Raw genomic sequence first — 25,120 nt, 5'->3', positions numbered from 1 at the left:
ATGAAGTTTAATATTGACAAATGTAAAGTACTACATATGGGAAACTGCAACCCCAGAGCAACGTATCAATTCTGTGGTAGTACACTGACATTGGTAGAGAATGAAAGGGACCTGGGGTGGTTGTGCAGGCAGATATGAAGTTTTCTGAGAAGTGCAGACAGGCTGCAAGAGTAGATCATGGTGCACTGTCGATGATATATAGGAATTTTTCTAGCAGGGATAAGGAGGTGATTATTCCATTGTATAAGGCAATGGTCAGACCACAATGAGGCCTCCAGACTTGTATACAAGTCTGGAGGCCTCATTTCAAGAAGGATGATGTAGAGATGCTGGAATGAGTACAGAGAAGGGCAACAAGATTAGTGAATGGAACAAAGGAGTGCTCTTACGAAGAAAGGCTTAAGTTTTGCAAATTACAGTGTCTGGAGACTAGGCACCAGCGAGGTGATCTGATAGAGGTGTATAAAGCCGTGAATGGTTTGAGCATGCTCAATGCTGATGGGATTCTTCCTCTTGCTCAGAATAATCACCTGAGAGGGCATAAATTCAAATTGAGAAAAGACAGATGTAGGATAGACGTGAGGAAATTTGCCATTAGCCAGCGGGTGGTTGGTTGGTGGAATAAACTTCCATCCCTTGTCGTGGAATTTGATAGCCTAAATAAGTTTAAGGCTCAGCTGGACAGGTATTTCGAACGAACAGAGGGGTGAAGTGGAAGTGGTTATTTTATTTATTTTTTTTTTATTTATTTATTTATTATTTTTTTTTTATTTTTTTTTTTTTTTGGCTGATGCTGAATAAGCTTGCTTTCTTGCATCAAATGCCTCTACTAATGCTAATGCTTTGTGAATTGGGGTTACATTTGTACATCTCCCGGTACCTCCCCTGAGTCCAAGGAAGCTCTCATAATTATGGCTAATGGACTGCTTACTTCCTTTGCTGCCTCCTTTAATATAATTGGATAGATCCCATCCACCCCAGGTGTCTTTCTTGTATTTATCTTCAACAATTTCTCCTCCACTTTACTCTCAATTATTACAAGATCATCTAGCTCACTGCCAGTGTTTACTTCATCTATGGCATTCCCCTTCCTGAATAACTCCTCATGTGTGAATGTAGAGGCAAAATATTGATTTAATTTGTTAGCTACCTGAGCAGGATCATGAACAGTTGAACCATCGATATCAAGTGGACCAATCTGATTCATCCCCTTCCTTCTAGAGTTTACATTAGTAAAGAACTCCTTGCTGTTTTTCTTTGCATCCCTTGCCAAAGATTTTTCGTAACCTGCCTTTGCCTGCCTAACCTCCTTTGTAACTTGGTTACAGATCAACTTATATCTATCATAGGCTTCTGTGTCACATGTTAATTTATACGTATCCCATGCATTTTTCTTCTCTGCCATATGTCTCATTAGTTCATCTGACATCCATTTAGGCCTCAACCTTGAACAATATTTCTTTGTTGGAATGTAAAGCCTAGTAGCTTCCAAGATAAGTTCTTTGAATGCTTCCCATTTTGAGTTTGCTGTTGGTAACATCATCAGTTGGTCCCACTGTATAGAATTTAAATACTGTCTCAGACCATCCTAGTCGCCTTTACGAAAGCAATAACCCTTCCCTTTACCCCTAATGGTAGTTACCTCTTTGAGTAAATCCCACTTCAGCACACTGTGATCACTGCCACCTAGTGGTTCATTTACCTGCAGATTCTTAATGCATGAAGAATCACTATTGATAATCAAATCAAGAGTATTACTCTCTCTAGTTGCCTTCTGGACATGCCGATGTAGAAAACAATCATCCAATAAATCCACAAAAGCCTTGCTATTGTGTGAGTGACCTGCCCCCAAATTCCATTCAATATCTGGGAAATTAAAATCCCCCATTATAAGACTCTCTGATTTACTGGCCCACTCTATTTCCCTGTACAGTTTTTTATTATACTCATCAGAGTCATAGGCCTATAGCACACTCCTACTCTCAATTTTGATCTCCCAATGCTTATGTCACACCAGACTAACTCAACACTGCACTGTCCAGCGATGTCGACTGGCTTCACTTCCTTGGATTTGTGTTTCTTAACTAACAGCATAACCCCTCCTCCCTTCCTATCCTGTCTATCCTTTCTGTAGATATTGTACTCCCCAAATTCCAGTTCTGCATTACTTATATCTGTGTGACACCACGTCTCTGTTATCCCAACAATATCCGCCTTTGATGTTTTGAGCAATACCTCAAATTCATAAAATTTATTTACCAAACTCCTAGCATTGGTGTACACGGAAGTATACATGCACCTGTTCTTTTTCTTAGCTACCCTAACACAACCCATGTGTTTACTTGTAGCCCAATGACTCCCAACAGTCTCTGAAATATCCTGCATCTTATTTTCCAAGCTGCTGCTCATTCCAATAGAAGCAGTGCAAGAATCACTTTCACCTCTGCCAGTGGCTACTGTTAATCTATTAGTCCTTGTATCCCCTTAATCTTGCATTTTTCCGACGCGACCCACCTAACACTGCCTTGATAGCATTAGCAAACATTCTTGCACCCTTTCTATTTAAGTGTATTCCATATATTGAGGTAAACTCCTCTTATTATTTTACAAATATTAATATCAACGTAGAACGTATTGAGTATTACAGCTCTGATTCATACTATATATATATATATTTTTTTTTTTTTTTAATTTCTAGAGTTGGGGGAGCAGATAAAGAATGACAGTGGGATTTTCACTCACTGCAATGGTCCTACTAATCTGCACCGATTTTTCTGGGAAAAAACTTCATCCACAAAGAGTTGGAGGTACTCTTTTGAAGCACGCTCCCCTTCTCTCTGTTTTTACAGAAATGTTCTTATGGCTCCTGATATGATTCTTTAAATGTAGGAACGATGTGTAGAAAGAGAACAGTAGCTGTGTTGAGGTCGCAATCCAGCCTGCACCGTAATGCATACAGTCCTCTCCTAATTTCTTTACTTGAGGATTCAGAAAATTTGGAAATTTAAATTAGGTAAACAACACATTTCTTTCCCAATGGTCAGATTTCAGTAATCTCTCATCTGGCAGCCTCAAGTTACATTAGCTTTTAGTATTTCATAACTATATTACAGGAATACCTAGCTCCTAGCATCAGGTCCAGGGGTTTCTTCCTTAATGAGCAGATTTTGGTAACTGTGCACTTGAGAGCTTACATTAAGTTACATTAACTTCCCATTTTAGTTTGAAAGAAAAAAAAATAAATAAGAGTATTCTGCATTATGCCTTTTCTGTCTTTAATATGAATGAATCTAATTAACAGAAATGACCCATTCCATGTCAGAGGATGGACAATTCCTTCTTGTGACAGTAACAGAGCTTGGACTTATGCTTGTTAGAAACAACTACATTTATCCATCGGTTGGACTAAAGTTACTACCAGCATTTTTAATCAAATAACGTTGCCCAGATGGTGAATCTGTTATTCAGTAAAAACTCAATAGCACAATTAGTTCCTTCAAACAGTTCCACCAGTCACAATACTGCCTTTCGTTTTTAATGCATAAGAGATTTACCATCTGGGTGTTTATTTGATTAAAAACAATATTAGTAACTTTAGTAGACTTGTGGATAAATGTAGCTGTTTCTAAAGAGCATAAGATCAAGCTCTGTCACTCTCACTGGAGGATACAGCCCACAGGCACTTAAGACAGAAAAGCATAACACAGTAGTGCTTCTTTTATTTATTTATTTTTTTCATTTAATTTTATTTATTTATTTATTTTTTTTTTTTTTTGACTATTGCAATACCTGTGTTGAATAGTACCATACTTCTCGTTCTGTAACTACTTGCAGGAGGAATTAACTACGTTCTGTTACTACTTGCTAGAGGAAAACATAACAAAATGCTAATAACAGTGTTTAGCTTTCAAACATGCAAGTGGCCTCCTTTAATAGCAATCTTCAATCAAATGCTGCCTGACACTCAACTTAAATATTACTCTTTTGTTCCTAAAGATACTTAAATATAACTCTTCTCTTGATGGCTAATCTCTTCTTTAAATAGTGACTCAACTTATACACACAGTTTACTGAATGGGCAGCAATGCAAGAAAACAGAATAGAAGTTTTTGCACAGATTGCAAGTATTAAACATCAAATAATATTTTAAATATGGATACTCTCTCTCTCACGAAGATATGCACAATTATACATAATAATGTGGCAGAATTACTTAACAAGTACAGGTCAATGTTGAAAAAAAGCCTTTAGTTAAGGTTGAATTTGAAAGTGTCTGCAATTCTGTCCAGACACAATAGGAGGGAGTATATGATGACAGCCATGTCAATCAATTCGGTCCAGGAGAGATTGCGCAAGGATCAAGAGGCAGAATTTTTCTCAGCCTGGTTTGTGCTTGTTAACAGGAGAGACTACTTCAACCGGGATAGGATAGTAGTAGTAGTGGCATGTGATGCAAGAAAGCAAGTGTATGAGCTTATGCAGCATTAGCCAAAAAAAAAAATAAAATCACAACATTCCCTCCAAATGCCTGTCCAGTTCCTCCTTAAATTTATTTAACCTATCCACTTCCACAACGACAGATGGAAGTTTGTTCCAGCAATTAACCACCCGCTGGCTAAAGGCAAATTTCCGCACATCTATTCTACATCTGTCTTTTCTTAATTTGAATTTATGCCCCCTTAGGTTCGTAATCTGAACAAGTGGAAGGATCCCATCAGAATTCAGCATGCTCAACCCATTCAAGGCCATATACACCTCAATCAGATCACCGCGCAGATGCCTAGTCTCCAGCCACTGCAATTTGAAGAATTTAAGCCTCTCTTGGTAAGAGGATCCCTTCATTCCCCCCACCAATCTTGTTGCCCTTCTCTGTACACGCTCAAGCAAATCTACATCCGTCTTAAAATGAGGCCTCCAGACCTGTACGAAGTGCTCAAGGCGTGGCCTAACCATTCCATTATACAGAGGGACAATCACCTCCTTTTCCTTGCTAGCAAAATTCCTATATATCATTGACAAAACCCCATGACCTGCCCTGGCCGCCTGTCTGCGTTGCTCAGAAAACTTCGTATCTGACTACACAATTACTCCCAGATCTTTATCATTTTCTACCACCTTAAGTGTACATAATAATGTGGCAGAATTACTTAACAAGTACAGGTCAATGTTGAAAAAAAGCCTTTAGTTAAGGTGAAAAGGTTGAATTTGAAAGTGTCTGCAATTCTGTCACGGTACAGATGGTACGTTTCTCTGAGGTTACTTCTACCCATATGCAATACTTTGCATTTGTCAAGGTTAAACTTCAGTTGCCACTTCATAGCCCATCTGCCCAAATTATCTAGATCCTGTTGCAGTAGCACACTGCCATTACTGTCATTAACAACCATGCAACCTTTGTATCATCTGCAAACTTAGACACTAAGCCTGATATACCTTCATCAATATCATTGATAAATATACAAAACAACACAGGACCCAACACCGAACCCTGTGGGACTCCACTAATAACATTAGTCCACGAAGAGCAGCACCCATTAATTACCACCCTCTGTCTTCTCCCACTCAACCATGGTACCAACTTACCCCTAATACCATTCTGCTCAAATTTGTACAATAGTCTTCCATGCACAACAGTGTCAAAAGCTTTCCTGGAATCCAAATAGATGATATCAAAATTATTTTTTACATCCAGTTCCTTTGTAACCACATCATAATATCCTATCAAATTTGTCAGACAACACTTTCCCTTAACAAACCCATGCTGTGTCTGAATTATTGCTGCAGTCTTGTCTAGATGATTCTGCAATGCATCTTTAACCAGTGACTCCATTATTTTACCCGGAACAGAAGTTAAACTAACTGGTCTGTAATTACTTGTGTCAACCTTCGATATCCCCCTTTGTGAATTGGGGATACGTTTGAACATCTCCAGTTCATGGGGACCTCCCCTGAGTCCAAGGATGCTCTCATAATTATGGCTAAGGGTTTGTTTAGTTGCTTTGCCTCCTCCTTTAATATAACTTGATAGATCCCATCCACTCCAGGTGCTTTCTTAGATTTAACTTCAACAATTTCTCCTCCACTTTGCTCTCAGTTATTACAAAATCATTAAGCACCCTGCTACAATTTGATAACCTTCTGCCATTTTCAAACCTCAATAACTCCTCATGTGTGAATTTAGATGCAAAATTCTCATTCAGTTTGTTTGCTATCTGAGCAGGATCATCAACAGTCGAACCATAGATACTACCAAGTGGATACATTTAAATAGAAAGGGTGCAAGAATATTTGCTATCGAGGCAGTTTTAGGTGGGTCAGAAAATTGAAAGCTTGTTGGGGGATACACAGACTAATAGATTAACAGTAGCTGCTGGGAGAGGTGCTGCTGGGAGTGATTCTTGCACTGCTTCTATTGAAATGAGCAGCAGACTGGAAAACAAGGTGCAGTGGATTTCAGAGACTGCTGGAAGTCATTGCAGAACAAGTAAATACATGGACTGTGTTAGGGTAGCTAAGAAAAGGAATAGGTGCATGTATACTTGCATGCACACCAATTCTAGGACTTTGGTAAATAAATTTGACGAATTTGATATGTTCATCAAAACATCAAAGGCAGATATTGTTTAATAACAGAGATGTGGTATCACGCAGATATAAGGAATGCAGAAAATAGAATTTGGAGAGAACAATGTGTACACGAAGGATAAACAGGATAGGAAGGGAGAAAGGTTATGCTATTAGTTAAGAAACACAAAATCCAAGGAAATACAGCCAGTCGACATAGCTGGACAGTGCAGTGTCGAGTCAGTTTGGTGTGACATAAGCATTGGGAGGTCAAAATTGAGAGTAGGAGTGTGCTATAGGCCCAATGACTCTGATGAGTATAATAAGAAACTGTACAGGGAAATAGAGTGGGCCAGTAAATCAGAGAGTCTTATAATGGGAGATTTTAATTTCCCAGATATTGACTGGAATTTGTGGGCTGGTCACTCACACACTAGCAAGGCTTTTGTGGATTTATTGGATGATTGTTTTCTCAGTAGCATGTTCAGGAGGCAACTAGAGGGAATAATACTCTTGATTTGATTATCAGTAATCATTCTTCATGCATTAAGAATCTGCAGATAACAAAACCACTAGGTGGCAGTGATCACAGTGTGCTTAAGTGAGATTTACTCAAAGAGGTAACTACCATCAGGGGTAAAGGGAAGAGTTTTTTTTTTTTCATAAAGGTGACTACGGTGGTCTGAAACAGTATTTAAATTCTATACAGTGGGACCAACTGATGATGTTACCAACAGCAAATTCAAAATGGGAAGCACTCAAAGAATTAACATTGGAAGCTATTAGACTTTTCTTACCAACTAAGAAATGTTGTTCAAAGTTTAGGCCTAAATAGATGCCAGATGAACTAATGAGATTTAGCATTAGCATTAGCAATAGTAGAGGCATTTGACGCAAGAAAGCAAGCTTATGCAGATAAGCCAAAAAAAAAAAAAAAAAACCCACTTCACCCCTCTGTTCGTTCAAAATACCTGTCCAGCTGAGCCTTAAACTTATTTAGGCTATCAACTTCCACTACAAGGGATGGAAGTCTGTTCCACCAACCAACCACCCGCTGGCTAAAGGCAAATTTCCGCACATCTATCCTACATCTGTCTGTCCTCAATTTGAATTTATGCCCTCTCAGGTGATTGTTCTGAGCAAGAGGAAGAATCCCATCAGCACTGAGCATGCTCAAACCATTCAAGGCTTTATACACCTCTATCAGATCACCTCGCTGGTGCCTAGTCTCTAGACACTGTAATTTGCAAAACTTAAGCCTTTCTTCGTAAGAGCACCCCTTTGTTCCATTCACTAATCTTGTTGCCCTTCTCTGTACTCGTTCCAGCAGCTCTACATCCTTCTTGAAATGAAGCCTCCAGACCTGTATACAGTACTCTACGTGTGGCCTGACCATTGCCTTATACAAGGGAATAATCACCTCCTTATCCCTGCTGGAAAAATTCCTGTATATCATTGACAATACTCCATGAGCTACTCTTGCAGCCCGTCTGCACTGCTCAGAGAACTTCATATCTGCCTGCACAAACACCCCCCAAGTCCCTTTCATTCTCTACCACTGTCAGTGTAATACCACAGAGTTGATACGTCGCTCTGGGGTTGCTGTTTCCCATGTGTAGTACTTTACATTTGTCAATGTTAAACTTCATTTGCCACCTCTCAACCCATCTGCTCAACCTTTCCAGATCCTGTTGCAGCAGCATAGTGTCAGTAGTGTCCTTGACAACCCTGCCAACCTTTGTATCGTCTGCAAACTTGGACATTAAGCTTGATATACCATCATCAATATCATTTATAAATACAGAAAACAATAATGGACCCAACACTGAACCCTGAGGGACTACACTAATAACATTAGTCCACGATGAGCAGTGTCCATTGCTTACCACTCTCTGTCTTCTCCCCCTCAACCACCCCTTTATCCATAACAGCAACTTGCCTCCAATGTCACACTGTTCCAATTTGTGTAGGAGTCTTACATGTGCAACAGTATCAAAAGCCTTTCTAAGATACAAGTATATAATATCAAAGCTATTCCCTGAGTCCAGTTCTTTTGTGACTGCATCATAGTACCCAATCAAATTGGTCAGGCAAGACTTCCCCTTAACAAAACCATGCTGTGTCCGAGCTGTAAGTCTTCTTGTCTAGATGATCCTGCAGTGCTTCTTTAACCAGTGCCTCCACTAATTTTCCTGGAACAGAAGTTAAACTCACAGGTCTATAATTACTTGTGTCAGCCTTTGATCCTCCTTTGTGAATTGGGGTCACATTTGCACATTTCCAGTCTATGGGTACCTCCCCTGAGTCCAAGGAAGCTCTCATAATTATGGCTAAGGGTTTGCTTACTTCCTTTGCTGCCTCCTTTAATATAACTGGATAGATCCCATCCACCCTGGGTGCCTTTCTTGTGTTTATCTTCAACAGTTTCTCCTCCACTTTACTCCCAGTTATTTCAAGATTCTGTAGCTTACTGCTAGAGTTGAATACACCTCTGGCATTCCCCTCGCTGAATAACTCCTCATGTGTGAATGTCGATGCAAAATATTCATTTAGTTTGTTAGGTACCTGAGCAGGATCATCAACAGTTGACCCATCAATATCAAGTGGACCAATCTGATTCATCCCCTTCCTTCTAGAGTTTACATAAGTAAAGAACTCTTTGCTGTTTTTCTTTGCATCCCTTGCCAAGGATTTCTCGTAATCTGCCTTCGCCTGCCTAACCTCCTTTGTAACTTGGTTGCATATCAACTTGTATCTATCATAGGCTTCTGTGTCATGTGTTAATTTGTAAGTATCCCATACATTTTTCTTCTCTGCCATATGTCTCATTAGTTCATCTGACATCCACTTAGGCCTAAACCTTGAACAATATTTCTTAGTTGGTATGTAAAGCCTAGTAGCTTCCAAGATAAGTTCTTTGAATGCTTCCCATTTTGAATTTGCTGTTGGTAACATCATCAGTTGGTCCCACTGTATAGAATTTAAAATTGTCTCTTTCTATCGTAGTCGCCTTTACGGAAGCAATAACCCTTCCCTTTACCCCTAATGGTAGTTACCTCTTTGAGTAAATCCCACTTCAGCACACTGTGATCACTGTCACCTAGCGGTTCATTTATCTGCAGATTCTTAATGCATGAAGAATCACTGCTGATAATCAAATCAAGAGTATTACTCCCTCTAGTTGCCTCCCGAACATGCTGATGTAGAAAACAATCATCCAATAAATCCACAAAAGCCCTGCTAGTGTGTGAGTGACCAGCCCCCAAATTCCAGTCAATATCTGGGAAATTAAAATCTCCCATATAAAGACTCTCTGATTTACTGGCCACTCTATTTCCCTGTACAGTTTCTTATTATACTCATCAGAGTCATTAGGCCTATAGCACACTCCTACTCTCAATTTTGATCTCCCAATGCTTATGTCACACCAAACTGACTCAACACTGCATGGGATACATATAAAATGCATTGGATACATATAAATGAACAGATGACACAGAAGCCTATGATAGATATAAGCTGGTCTGTAAATAGTTCACAAAGGAGATTAGGCAGTCAAAGGAAGATTACAAGAAACCTTTGGCAAAGGATGCAAAGACAAACAACAAAGAGTTCTTCCCTTATGTAAACTCTAAAAGGAAGAAGATGAATTAGATTGGTCCACTTGAAATCAAAGTTCAACTGTTGATGATCCTGCTCAGGTAGCTAACAAATTAAATGAGTATTTTGCATATACATTAATAACACATAAGGAGTTATTCAGGGAGGGGAATGCCAGAGGTGAATTAAACTCTGGGCAGTGAGCTAGATGATTTTGTAATAACTGAGGGCAAAGTGGAGGAGAAATTGTTGAAGATAAACATAAGAAAGGCACCTGGGGTGGATGGTATCTATCCAGTAATATTAAAAGAGGCAGCAAAGGAAGGAAGCAAACCCTTAGCAATAATTATGAGTGATTCCTTGGACTGAAGGGAGGTATCCATGGACTGGAGATGTGTATATATGACCCCAATTCACAAAGGAGGATCAAAGGACGACACAAATAATTATATACCAGTTAGTTTAGCTTCTGTTCCAGGGAAATTAATGGAGGCACTGGTTAAAGAAGCACTGCAGGATCATCTAGACAAGACTTCAATTATAGTTCAGACACAGCATGGTTTTGTTAAGGGGAAGTCTTGTCTGGCCAATTTGATTGGATACTATGATGTGGTCAGAAAGCAATTGGATGCAGAGAATAATTTTGATATTATATATTTGCATCTTAGAAAGGCTTTTGATACTGTTGTACGTGGAAGACTGCTGCACAAATTGGAGCAGTGTGGCGTTGGAGGTAAATTGCTGCTATGAATAAAGGGATAGTTGAGTTGGAGAAGACAGAGAATGGTAATCAATGGACACTGCTCTTTGTGGACTAATGTTATTAGTGGAGTCCCTCAAGGTCCAGTGTTGTTTTCTGTATTTATTAATGATATTGATCATGGTATATTGGGCTTAAGGTCCAAGTTTGCAGATGATATGAAGGTTGGCAGGGTTATTAATGATACTAATGACAGTACACTTCTGCAACAGGATATAGAAAAGTTGAGCAGATGGGCTGAGAGGTGGCAACTGCAGTTTAACATTGACAAATGTAAAGTACTGCATATGGGAGGCAGTAACCCTAGAGTATTGTGTCAACTGTGTGGTACTACACTGACAGTGATAGAATGAAAAGGACCTAGGGGGTAATTGTGCAGGCAGATGTGAAGTGTTCTGAGCAGTTCAGATCAGTCTGCAAGAGTAGCGCATGGTGTCTTGTCAATGATATACAGGAATGAATTTTTCTAGGAGAGATAAGAAGGTGATTATCCCCTTGTATAAGGCAATGGTCAGGGTACACCTTGAGTATTGTATACAGGTCTGGAGGCCTCATTTTAAGAAGGATGTAGAGCTGCTGGAAAAGAACCGCTTAAGTTTTGCATTACAGTGTCTGGAGACTAGGCACCTGCGAGGTGATCTCGTTGAGGTGTATAAAGCCTTGAATGGTTTGAGCATGCTCAATGCTGATGGGACTCTACCTCTTGCTCAGAATAATCGCCTGAGAGGGCATAAATTAAAATTGAGGAAAAACAGTTGTGTGGAAGTTTGCCTTTAGCCAGCAGGTGGTTGACTGCTGGAACAAACTTCCATCTGTCGTAGAAGTTGATATCTTAAACAGATTTGAGGCAGAACTACACAAACATTTGGAGTAAGTGGATGGGTGAAATAAGATTTTTTTTTCTCCTTTTTTTGGATGATGCTATATAAGCTTGCTTTCTTGCATCATGTGCCTTTACTAATGCTAAAAATTGCTTGTTTCAATGTATAGCTCATATACATCAAGCTGTGTAGCGATTATGACAAAAAGATGAAACAGCGATCTTGAGTATGAGTGAGAAACTGAAAATAATTTCAAGCAGCACACTGTGAATTTCTTAAGAAGAATAGTTGATTTTTATTATTACCAATCTCTCTCAAATTGAGTACATACATGCAGCAACCCAAAGATGCAAATATCTTTTTTTTTTTTTTTTTTTTTTTTTTTTAACCTGTGGTGCAGGCAAAAATGGATTACAGGTATTCCCCTACTTACAAACGGGTTAGGTTCTGACATAAGTCAAACTGTCTGGTCATAAGTCAAATTTGTTTATAAGTAGAAATTATTGTGCTGAAAACTAGTACAAAGTGCATGTTACCATATTACATAAAAATTTTACTCAAATTAATAAAAAATAAAAGGAAACAAAAAACAGAACTTCTTAGAGTAAAAATCACATTTTAACTTTAAATTATGTTGTTTTACATTAAATAAGCCTGAGCAATTTATGATTAATCATTGTCGGAAGAATTATAGAAAGGTGAGTAGTGCTTCTTCAAAGGCTAGTCCAATAACACCTAAAGATTTTGATGGTATCGGATCTATGTCTTCTTATTTCTTATCAATTCTCTTGAAAAAAAGAATCCAGTGAAATTTGCATTGTGTGCTTCTTTTCATCATAAATAACTTTGTAACATGACATTGCTTCACATACATGTGCAAACACCTTCATAAATCTACCTAAGTTTGGATCCTGGAACTCATATAATGATAGTGACTTTTCCATCAAATTAAAGTTCTCTGCCATTTGCTTTAAAGAAAATCCTTTGCATTCTTCTACTTGTTCTTCAGTAGCATTGTCCTCAAGCCTCATTCTAGTTCCATTAAATCTTCATTTGTCAACTCCTGGGTATGTATGAACATAGCAATTCATTAAAGTCCTCTTCTGCCAGATCTAGTTAAAGCTGTGTGCCCATCTGGACAGAATCCATTAATACTGTCTCAAATTAAAGGACATAGGTTTATCAAGTAATGCCTTATCACTTATATCTAACTTCTTCGACAACAGGAAAAGCAGAGTTCTTTTTGAAGGAAGTTACTCCTCCACTTTCCCTATACAAAGGGGGAGTCCCACAGGGCTCTCCTCTCAGGCCACTATTTTTTGCTATACAGGTGACCCCCGGTTAACGCTGATAATGCGTTCCGGAAAAATAGAGCACTAAGTGAATCCGCGCTAAGCGAGCTCCACATTCCCATAAAGTAACATATGTATTTGTGAGTTGCAGTCGGTGCCATACGCTATTTCCTAATCAATAATAAGCGGTAGTGAAAAGATGCACAAATGTCGGTCAAATTATTTAATATTCAAATATTTGTACATATAAAATATTCCGCATTACATACGTATATAATTATGTGGTAAAATTAAACTTAAAATTCCAATTAAAATCGTGAATTGAATTGATCTAAATTGATTTAATTTAATTGATGAATTTAATTATGAAAAAGGTGTCGATTTTGGGTTGAACTTTGGCCCTCTTCCAAATAAACTAAAAGGGGTATTAATATTAAATCCCCCGCAGTTTAATTACCACCCAACGATAAAGTCAACCGATCCTTCGCCACTTTGAAACCTGGTATGTGTTTTTCTTCTTTCAATATGAAACTTCTTTTAGGCATTCATTTCCACAAAAGTCCTGCTTCATCTATGTTAAAAACTTGTTGAGAAGTATAACACACAATACCCCTCTTCAATAATTTTAACAAGTTCTTTTTTGAAAGTTTCGGCTCTTTGATCTGCACTTGCAGCTTCTCCCTGGATTTTAAATCTATTCAACCAGCCCTTATTAGTTTTAAATGGTTCCAATTTTTTTTTTTTTTTTTTTAGGTGAGTTTTCTTCAGATCATCATTCATACAGGCTAATCTCTCTCTCTCTCTCTCTCTCTCTCTCTCTCTCTCTCTCTCTCTCTCTCTCTCTCTCTCTCTCTCTCTCTTATTATTTATAATATTTAACTTAACTGAATTCTGCATTGAATATTATCTTCAATAAAATTAGTTAGTCTTTCCATTTCAATCCTAATAGCCAGCCCTAGCCCTAGTTGCTTGCAGTGGAACAGCTATCTTTCCCGCTGCTAAAATTAATTCTTTATGTTTTTTTTTAATAATTGTTCTTACAGTTAAACTTGCAAGTCCTAAATTTTGGCACACATGCGCTTGTCTTTGACCAGATCGATTCCGCTTCAAAACGTCTAATTTGATTTTCAAATTCAGTCTTTTTCCTTACATTTATAGTCTTCGTATTGCACTCAGATGCTGTTGCTTTTTCATTCTTATCGGCCATTATTAACTCTTCGAAAATGTAACTGCGTTGGTTGCATTAATTATGATACAATGTGCAAGTAAACTGTTCGTTGTACTGAGTGATCACTAGACTTCGGATAAATGCATATAACGCAACTATTACAAGCAATATACATGATCATTTATTAAATTGTTGATCTCCGAACTACATAACAAGTCACTGTACTGCAATTAAATTAGCGCAAGAGAGAATTTCACTGAGCGTGGAAATATTTTTCAGGTCAGCGTGGGAAACGTTTTAACTGTATTTTTATATTCATTTTCAAGCTATCGACTTCATCAAATGAAACGATTTCGTTAAGTATGCCAAAAATGTAATCTGTAAAAGAGCGTTATAGTGATCTATAACAGCGTTATAGTTAGATACGGGTTATAATATAAGAACAGCGTTATAGCCAATCAGCGTAAAGCGAACCACGTTATAACGGGGGCCTGCTGTATATATTAACGACATACAAGATTGTATGCAACATGCAGACATCAAAGTGCTCTCATACGCAGATGACTTGAAAATATACAAAACCATCAAAGCAACACAAGACTGTGAATCACTGGAAAATGGATTAGCCACTATCACCCGATGAAACACAAACAACTTAAATAAATGCTGCAGCACCATGTCTGTTGCAGACTATCACAAAAAACAAGATTAATTATCCCTATAAAATTAATAACCATGAACTATTGAGAATATAAAAGGTTTCAGATTTGGGAGTATGGTTTTCTGACAAGGGAAATTTCAACACACATGTAAATAAGACTACAGAGCAGCAAAGGCCTTCAAATCCCTTGGACTGCTTAAAAGAATCTGCTTCGACTTTACCAATATATAGCTCATAAAATCAGCTTGAATAATGATAATTAACCCAATTCTAGAATATGCCTCACAGATCTGGAATCCTCACACCAGAATTCTTAAAAAACAACTGGAACATATTCAGAAATCCACAGTCAGATTCTTTGTGTACAAATCTAGGTTGGAAATGAACACAAAATCCTACTATGAATACTATGAATGGTGCATTCACTTTGGGATAGTACCACTCTACCAAAGAAGGGCTGAGGCAGACTGCAAATTCCTATTTCATCTTGTGGCTGGAAAGTTGGATGCCCCCGAGCTGCTCCACCTCATCAATTTCAGCTGTCCTCCAAGAGCCTTGAGAAGACACAATATGCTGGAACTAGAGCCATTCAGAACTGATCAACTTAAATTCCACTATTTCAACAGAACTGCAAAATTGCTAAATGAGTCCAACATTGATATTCTAGCTGAAGACATCAATATCAAAAAGAGTTGCAAATGTTTTACATTCAAGTAACTAGAAAATGAGAATAAATGATTAACTTAATAATAATAATAAAATAATAAAAAATAGGTATATATTATCTATAAATTTTTCAATAAACAAAATAATAAATAAGAAATATAATAAGAAGAAATAATAAAAAAATGAATAACTATTATAATAATAATACAAATCAATCAATCAATGTAACTATTCATTGTGAACAAACAAGAAAAGATAACAACAAAAGTGCTTAGTAATACAAAATTCTCTGTCATCCCAGCTTTGCTCAAACACAAATCACTTGTAACATAAGATATTCATTGTATATATGCTGTATATTGACCTTGTATATTGACATTGACATTGTATACTGACTGTAAATAGAATTATTACCGTATTGCTATTGTTATATTCCTCCTCTGTAAGGCTTCAGCTGTTTTGGAGTAATAAAAAAAAATAAAAAATATATCTTTCTCATCCTCAACAAGATGAGAATTGTTAACGAATGTGGGGCATAAGTATTTCCATGCACCATTCATGTTGGTATTTCTTACTTCATGCTATGAAGCATCAGTGTTCTTTATGGCCTTGTAAATATCAGTTTTTTCAAAACTTTTTTTCTGTTCCATTATTGCCTTCTGCTGCTATTACTACCTGTCTGAATGTTCATCTTAGATAATTTTTCTTGACAGATGAAATATCCTTGGAGGCAAGTAGATTACCTGGACATTGTGATGAAAATCATCTAATTTTATGGATGCCCAAAAACATTATCAAGCAAAAGACAGCTTCTGGTTGCAATATTTAACTTTGGGAATGAAATTGTGGAAAAAATAATCTTTAAACAAAAAAAAAAAAAAAAAATGTAATCCAAGTATTAGTTTTCTGACTTACAGATAGCAAAGCTTTGGAAGTCTTAAAGGTTTTGAAGCCTTAAAACTAGGCATATTCTTCTCCTCCTTGTTGATATATGTTCTATCAGCATCTTCTTCCAAAATAAACATGTTTCATCTGCATTAAAAATTTGTTGAGGTAGATAAATATTTTCCTTGATAATCTCCACAAGTATCACAGATAATCCTTTTGCAGCCATGGTATCCGCACTAGCCGCCTTGCCACTCACTTTAGTGTTATGTAGATTTGAATAAATCTTGAATTTAGAAAACCATCCGTAGTTTGCAGTAAATGTTTCATCACAAACATATTCGCCTTGATTGCCTTTGTGTCTTTGAATAAACTCTTAGCCTTCTCTTGAATTAGTATTAGATCAATAGGCATTTGATATTGATTCTGATCCTCTAACTACATAACCAAAATCTTTTCCATTTCATCCATGACTTTTTCCCACTTCTTGCTAATGACTTTTAATTGCATGAAAATTGGCACAGTACTTTTTTACATGTTCCAAGATTCATTCTTTGTCCTTCAGAATCATTGACACTATTGATCAATCAATTCATGCTATATATACATGCAATATCTGTCATTTTCTTACTGCCTTCACATTCCTTATTTATTATTTCTATTTTCTTTTCCATCGTGAATATGTGATGCTTCTTACTAGCAACTTCAGCATCCTTGTTCTTGCAGTAATCGGACATGATATGAGTTCCATATTGTTCAAATAAAAAAATAACTGCAAACAATTCTGACTAATGTAGCTCCAGTGGCTCACATCTGGTGAGGATCGACTTGCCACATCCAGGGTCCTGAGCTGGATATCATCATTCTTCTCTTCCTTGGTGATTCCTTTCTACGTCTGTCAATCAATCAATCAATCAATCACTCTCTCTCTCTCTCTCTCTCTCTCTCTCTCTCTCTCTCTCTCTCTCTCTCTCTCTCTCTCTCTCTCTCTCTCTCTCTCTCTCTCTCTCTCTCTCACACACACACACACACACACACACACACACACACACACACACACACACACACACACACACCGGAAATTTTTTTGGCTGGTGCAGCATAAGCCTCAGGCTTCTTTTCACCATATGGCTAATAATAATAATAATAATTATGTGTACAACAATTGTGATATGCATTAACCTAACAAACTGATGAACAGTGATGGCCATACATATGCTAACAATGACAAACAGCTTTGTTCGTACATCCAAAAGTTCGTAAGTAAGGAAGCAGCTGTATAGTTTCCCCATAATACAAGTTACACCTACATGAATTTTCCATAATTTTGCAATAATTCTTAGGAAAGTGAATGGAAATGTAAAATTTAACATGCCATATACTTACTATATGTAATTCACCAAGAAATTTTCATTATAGCTAGCTGCATTCAATTTCATTATAACAATGTTTACTTGTAGTTGAGTTTTTGTTTTTTGTTTTTTTTTTTGTTTTTCGAATTAGACAAGCTACACAAGTTGCAGGACCCAATTCAAACTTTGAATAATCTGTACTAAAATATATATAAAAAACTGTATCACTGGACGGGGGCTGTTAGTGACTTTAAAATACATGGCATTTTGAATAATCTGACATTGAATTAACAAGAATATGCTGTAATTTATCAGGTTGGTCAAACAAGATTTTCTCCTTGGCAAGTCTATATTGTGATCCATTAAAATATTTTATAGTGAAACCCTCCTAAAGCAAACAACACTAGATTGAAAGAAAGTGTTCCACTATACAGAGGTGTCAGCATTGCAGAGGTCACTGAAGCCAGTTTCAATACTTTGCAAAAATGAAATTTGCTGTAACTGGTTGCTTACTCTATTGATTATCATTATACAGTAAAATCTCGTTAATACAAACTCGTTTTATATAAAGTACTTGTTTATATGAAGCACATACCATTCCCCTGCAAAAGGATAGGTTTTTCTAGGTAATATATTCTTTTATTACAAAATTCGGTTAATAGGTATTACAAAGTTCTTTTTCAACCTCGCAAGAAATAAATATTGTTATTTTGTATGTTTAATACAAATCCTGGCAGAGCTGTCCAATTATTGCCTCTGGCCACCCGGCTCCCTACTTCCTGAAGGATGGCACTGACTTGTTAGAAATTAGTTTTGTGTAAACAAAAGCAGTTTCAAGTGCACTCTGAAAAACATCTTTCTGAAGGATGAGTCGTTAAATTAACAAAAGACTAAGACACATTTAGGGCTAAAGCCTCAAGCTGCAAGCAAATTTAGACTATGTATGGGTTCCATATTCAAAGTTGAAAATACAAAAAGGTCTATTAAAGTGTCCCCATCTGTACTGGAGAGTGTTCGTTTTGGAGAAGTCATTTAAGACAATTTCTAATACTTCTGGCCAGACCCCAAGCCTGGGCATCTACAAGAGGTGTCCCTTTTAGAAGGGTGTCTGTTAACAGGGGTTTCATTGTGCACCTCAAGATGTCCTGTAATGCATCTGTGACCATTCCTGCCACAGAAGTTAAACTAAATGGTTGATCTGATATGAAATCTGAATATATCAAGCAAGGACAGTAAAAAGGTCCAAGTTCTGCACCACATCCCTCCAGTCAACCACCCATCCAGCCAGATCCATGGATGGCACAAATGCTCTCTTATGCTATCCACATTCCCAAGAGTCATCAATCTCAGTGACCACCCACTCTTGCCCCCACCCCCCCTCCTTAAGATAGAGATTGTCAGTTCGGGCCTGAAGGGACACTTAAATCCAAAAACCTATCATACTGAAGTTCTTAGCCCACATAATGCAAATTTTTGAGCAAGAATTGGGATGGGGGAACTTGAGGAGCATCTCTCACAACCTGGAAGTTATGGAAGAAACACACAGAACAGGCTACAGCAGAAGGTACATGAATACAATCTCTACCAGGGACAAAAAGCAGCTATAGCACAGCTCAGCTTTCTGTTACCAGGGCAGATAGGAGAAACTCAACAATGGTTTTAAATAGCAAGGTGCCAAGCTGGGCAAACTGTTGGAAGACAAGTTTACTTAATCCAAAATTCAGAAAGATCCCACAAGAATAGTCTGAAGCAAAATCAGAACAATACTCATACAGCTTCTCTCTAAAAAGAAAATAAATGAAGAGACATTCATCCAACTAAAAAAAAAAAACAACCCAAACTGTCATTTATGTTTGGTAGCATTAAAACTCATAAAGCAGGCTTTCCCACCAGGCCAGTCATCAGTGGTAAAGAATATCCAGGACAAAATAATGCCACTTGGTTATTAAGAATACCTCCACAGTCATTCCTGATAACCCCCAAACTCCAAGAACACACAAAATCTTCTCAATAAAATCAAGAGTATCAGTGTGAATCTCATATCATTCAATGTCGACTTCAGGTTCATATGCATTCCTTTACCATAAGCAATGTGGCTAACAAAATTGCTGACTCGGTAATCACAGACCCGATGCTATCACCCCATCACAGACCTAATGCCGTTACTCATCAACATCTCAGTCAGTCAGTCAGGCATACTTCAGGTTCAAAAAGTCCTACCAACAAACATCTGGGCTCAGCATGAGTATCTCCTTGCAGAAGTTCATCCAGAAGAGCAGTTTGAACCAAAGTGACTGAAATTGCAACTTATAAACTCCAGTTGTGGCTCCAATATGTGGATGATATCCTGGTAGTCTGGAACTCCTCACTGCCTTTCACAAGCATTTCTACAAGTAACAACACCATAAAATTTCTTTTAAGATTGAAACAGAGATAAGATCATTCCCTTCCCTGATATCAACCTTCAAAGAATGAGCCACTGCACTATACAGGATGGCTGTTATTACTGTTGGTCAAGGAAATCTCTGACTATCCTACAGGTATTCACAGGATTACAACTTCCTTGTAGTGAGTTCCTTGTAGGTGTTCTATATAAGAGCCTAGCAGCAATGGGAGACCAATTGCTGCTAGGCTCTTATACATCATATCTGGCACCATACCAGTTGTTGACACGATGATCAGAATGGTCATTACTGGTTCCATATACCACATCGCTTTGATCTCCTGTTTTACATCGGTGTACTTCCTGGTCTTTTCCTTGTGGGTTTTCTGGAGGTTGACAGTGTTGGGCACCACTATGTTGATCAGATAGGTAGCCTTTTCCTACTTGTCGACAAAGGTTATATCTGGTCTGTTGTGTGGGATTATCTTGTCCGTTTATTATGGCACGGTCCCAGTACAGCTTGTGGATTGGGTCTCTGGTACGGCCTTTGGTTCTTATTTGTAATACGGTACACTTTCTTTCATCGACTGGTATTTTCTCACTAGCTTCTGATGACCTGATTGTGTCTATGAGTGTACTCCATCTGGGTGATCACCCTGCATCCTGTGGTGATGGGTTGGACTGTTTCTGAGGCCAGGTTACATTGTCGACATGCGTCATCTGTCACTATGGGTTCTTTGGTGATGAATTTTCTATACTTCCTGGTGTTGATTACCTGGTCTTGGTTGGCGAGAATGAATCATTCAGTCTTGGGGGAGGAAAAGCGTCCCACTCAAGAGCCATGCACTGGATGCCATTTTATCTGTAGTCTTGATGTAGGTCATTGCAGTGTCTGCCATGGAGTGTCTTCTTCGGCCATCTTTCCACCTTCGTTTGTTCCATTTGGGCCTTGATATAATGTCATTTAAGTGAAATATATTGAGAGTAAAAATAAGCTACTTCATCAGAATGCCAATCTCTATGTCAATGCTGATATTTTTGATGGGCATGATGTACATTTTTCTGTCTGGCACTCAACCCACCATCCTTGACAAGATGGATATACCCTCAAAGAAGGAGGGAAAATTCTGTATACCCTCTCCCGCCTAATGTACAAGGATGACATCAAGCTCTGCATGGCAACCTAGAAGCAACTCCAAAAGCTACTCTGGATCACTGAAGAATTCAAAAATGATATCCTTATGGAATCTGGACTACAAAAATGCAAGACCCATGGATTGCATCAAGGAAATTAGTTGGCCAAAACTACTAGCTGCAGACTGATAAAATGATCAAAGCCATGAAGAGGGAGAGGGAGACCTACAAATACCTGGGGATAATGCAGACTCAGCATTTAGAGCACAAGAAGATCAAGGTCTGACTGAAAAATACCATCAGAGATCAGAAGCCTGTTCAGTGCAAAGCTGAATAGAGGAAACACAGTTAAAGCCTTCAAATCCCAGTGCTAAAGTACTGGGATTTGAAGAATGGACTAACACCAAGCTGGAGAAGGTTACGAGAAAGACAAGGATAATGATGACCTACAGCACCAACACCACCTGAAGTCAACCAGATGAGACTGACTATAGTTCAAAAGGAGGAAAAGGAGGGGGCTTGATAAACTGCATTGAGCAACAGAAGAAGATGATAAAGAACCTGAAGTATCGCTTCAAGAAAAACACAGCGGAACTCTAGCAGGCCATAAAGAAGACAGGCAAGTGGCATACCCCATTCAAAAAGCAAGGAGAACTCTCTCTCTCTCTCTTCCCCCCCTCCCCCATCAGCTTCTGATGTATTATTCTGGTGAGTGACCTGGTTGTGTCTATGAGTGTACTCCATCTGGGTGATCACCCTGCATCCCATGGTGAAGTGTTGGATTGTTTTTGAGGCCAGGTTACATCGTCGACATGTTATCTGTCACTATGGGTTCTTTGGTGTTGAATTTTCTGGTGTTGGTTGGCAAACATGAATCCTTCTGTCTTGGGGGAAAAGTATCCCACTCATAAGCCATGCATTTGATGCTATTTTATCAGTGGTCTTGATGGAGGTCATTGTAGTGTCTGCCATGGCCATCTTTCTAGCTTCATTTGTTCCATCTGGGCAGGAGTCTCTTTATCATTTGTCTCTTTATCAAAAGTCTCTTTATCATTTGTTTTTGAGTGGGGTATGCCACTTGCCTATCTTCTTTATGGCAGGTGGCATACCCCATCAAGTCTACTGCCACACATAAGGGGGAAACATGGAAGAAGTTTGTATACAGTGCAGGTAATGATAATCCTTGGGGTTTTATTTATAAGATAGCTCATAATAAGATTCACTCTTCAGATGTATACAGGACTGTGAAGGATGATTTCCTGGAGAATACCAATTGGATGAATAGAGTTAGTTATTCTTGACAGACTATACCCGATGGATGATCTAATTACTGATTCTATTGTAAATTCAAATATTCAAGTCGCAAACGTGCTTTACATCACCAATTTCCAGAGAGAAGAATTGACCATTGATGCTATGATCTCTGTTGCTAAAAAATATTAATGTTAAGAAATATCCAGGGATGGACTTAGTTGAAATTATATTTATTTTGCAATTATTGAAATTGCATCCAAAAGTGCTGCTTTTGCTTTTTAATAAACATCTCTGAGAAGGTCTCTTTCCTGATATGTGGAAAGTTGCCCTTTTAAAACTGATTAAAAAACCAGATAAACTGGTATTAAATCCAATCTTACAGGCTTATCGCAGTTTTGCGAAATCTTGAGAAGTTACTAGAGCATCTAATGGCCCTGCATGTTACTGATCTCCTTCAGTTGAAAAATATGGTGTCTTATGATCAATATGGTTTCTGTGTAGGAAAGTTCTGTGAGGATGCACTTGTTGAATTTGTTTGCTGAATTGAGAGTTCGACATCAAAGTACACATTATCCTTGTTGAAATCAAGGGCACTTTTGACTATGGTGGTAAACTGCCCTCTTACAATCAGCTGAATGCTCTCAGCAAATATACCACTTGTTCATGAGCTATTTCAGTATTCATTATACCTTAGTAAGTTTAAATTTCAGGAGATGGCTAGAGAACTATTCACATTAGATGTCTATCTTAGGGCCCCTTATATGGAATACAGTGTTAGAGGATTGGATTTCTCGTTGTTTCAGTGGTACCAAAATCATTGTTTATGCTGATGATCTTATCATCTTAATTCATGATTCATCTAGATCTGTTTATCAAAAGTAATGCTGATAATGTTATACAAATTTATTTCAATGGACTATGGATAATAAATTGACAATAATTTAGTCTAAGACTAAAATGATGATCTTTGGATCACAGTTAAACCCTCAACAACCCCTTTAGTGAAGATGATAACAGGATTCCACTTGTCTCTGAAACTAAATTACTTGGGAACATAATAAACTCAAAGCTTAATTTTCTCTCTCATTTTAATAATGTAACAATAAAGATCAGAAGATTCACTGGTACTATTGTAAAAATTATTTCTCATTCAGAATAGGGTCTTTCTAGATGTACCACTAGAATCTATTATAATACATATTCCTTCCTATGGCCACTTATGCTGTAGGTGCTTGGTTTCACAGGGTTGGAACTGTTAAATTTCGTTTGAAGTTAATCTGAACTGTTAATTTTTATTTTATGTATGTTAAGTTGCAACTTAACATACATTTGCAACTTCTGCACTGCAAGTTCTTGCAGGTGTATTGCCTTTGGACCTTCATATAGCTTATAGAGGTCTTTGTTATAGGTTAAAAAAAGAAATATCAACTGAATTTATGGGTTTGGTTCTGAATATTTGCTCAGATGTTTAGCAAGAACGTAATCATTTGTGGAATGAAATGATAAATCTGTGGCAGACCCACTGGGATAAGTCATCTGTCAGATCTGTTACTAGAACTTTCTTCCGCGAGGTGAACCTTTTGAGTAAAGCAGAAATGTGTTTGGGTCTCTTTGGACTTATATACATCCTTCCTTTTAAAAGGGCATGGATCTCTTAACAAAAAACTATGTAGTTTCGGTCTTTCTAGAAGGGAAGCTTGTCAATGCAGAGAAAATGAAAATTGGAGCCATGTTTTATTTGACTGCCTGCTATATAGTGACATTAGAAATGTTCTTCATTTGACAGTTTCTACATTATCTCATGTGCATAAAACTTTGTTGGTGATGAGAGACAAAAATGTGTTACTCTTCAGCAGTTGTTTTCTACCCATAGCCAGCTGGAGTTATGCAATTTAATTATAACCAGCCTGTACAGAAATAAAACTTAGTTTGTAAGATGAATCATCTGTGTCAGTGCCACAACTCAGCATGTTTGTGCTTAAAGGTTAATCTTCCATTGTAAATCAACTGTAGGAATACCTATAATTTGACACACAGATTGTTTTGACTTGCTGAAATTATCAAAGTAACTTCTCTTAAAGAGGCCAAAAATAATAAATAAATAAATTTTCTGTTTATGCTCTGAGATGACCACATAAGGTCAAAAGTTCACAATATGGAGAGAATACAAGAATATTCTACCGTATTTAGTAATCGTACGGCTTAAACCATGGCCACTCAAAGCACATGGACTTTTGTACCCTTGAGCTTGGCACTTGGCTACAAAAGATTGATAAATTGAAAATGTGAGTTAAACATTGAATTAATAATTAAATGAAAAAAATTTAAGCTAAGCAAATGTTAATTAAAATAAACTCATTCCACTCACTTCCTGCAAACTCCACAATGTGCCATTTCTCCTCTTTGACTAAATTGCCTATATGCTTTACCACAAAGTGGACAAGCAACTCCTTTATTCCTCTGTTGGTAACAGCTATCACATACAGTATAATTCATATGCCACCGAGAACTTGGCCCATTTCCAGGGGTTCTAGCACCACAGTCACCACATACACGACAGTTCTAAAGAAAATACATTAT

General features: G+C 37.7%; 1 protein-coding gene across 5 annotated transcripts in view; it reads right to left on the bottom strand.

The window, feature by feature from the left end:
* The window catches only part of LOC150080216 (histone-lysine N-methyltransferase 2C-like), a 1,301,638-nt gene that overhangs the window by 1,039,898 nt on the left and 236,620 nt on the right, over nucleotides 1–25,120 (bottom strand). For all 5 annotated transcript variants that reach the window (XM_090381514.1, XM_090381519.1, XM_090381517.1 and 2 more), the window contains exon 13: nucleotides 24,909–25,102. In XM_090381514.1, coding sequence (XP_090237640.1) covers nucleotides 24,909–25,102 — 194 coding nt within the window. The remainder of the gene's footprint in view (nucleotides 1–24,908; nucleotides 25,103–25,120) is intronic.

This window comes from Mastigoproctus giganteus, chromosome 9 (assembly GCF_048544385.1).
Source record: "Mastigoproctus giganteus isolate SK-2022 chromosome 9, ASM4854438v1, whole genome shotgun sequence".
Taxonomy (NCBI): Eukaryota; Metazoa; Arthropoda; class Arachnida; order Uropygi; family Thelyphonidae; genus Mastigoproctus; species Mastigoproctus giganteus.
Note: the sequence above shows the minus strand (reverse complement) of the source record. Positions and strands in the feature narration are given on the sequence as shown.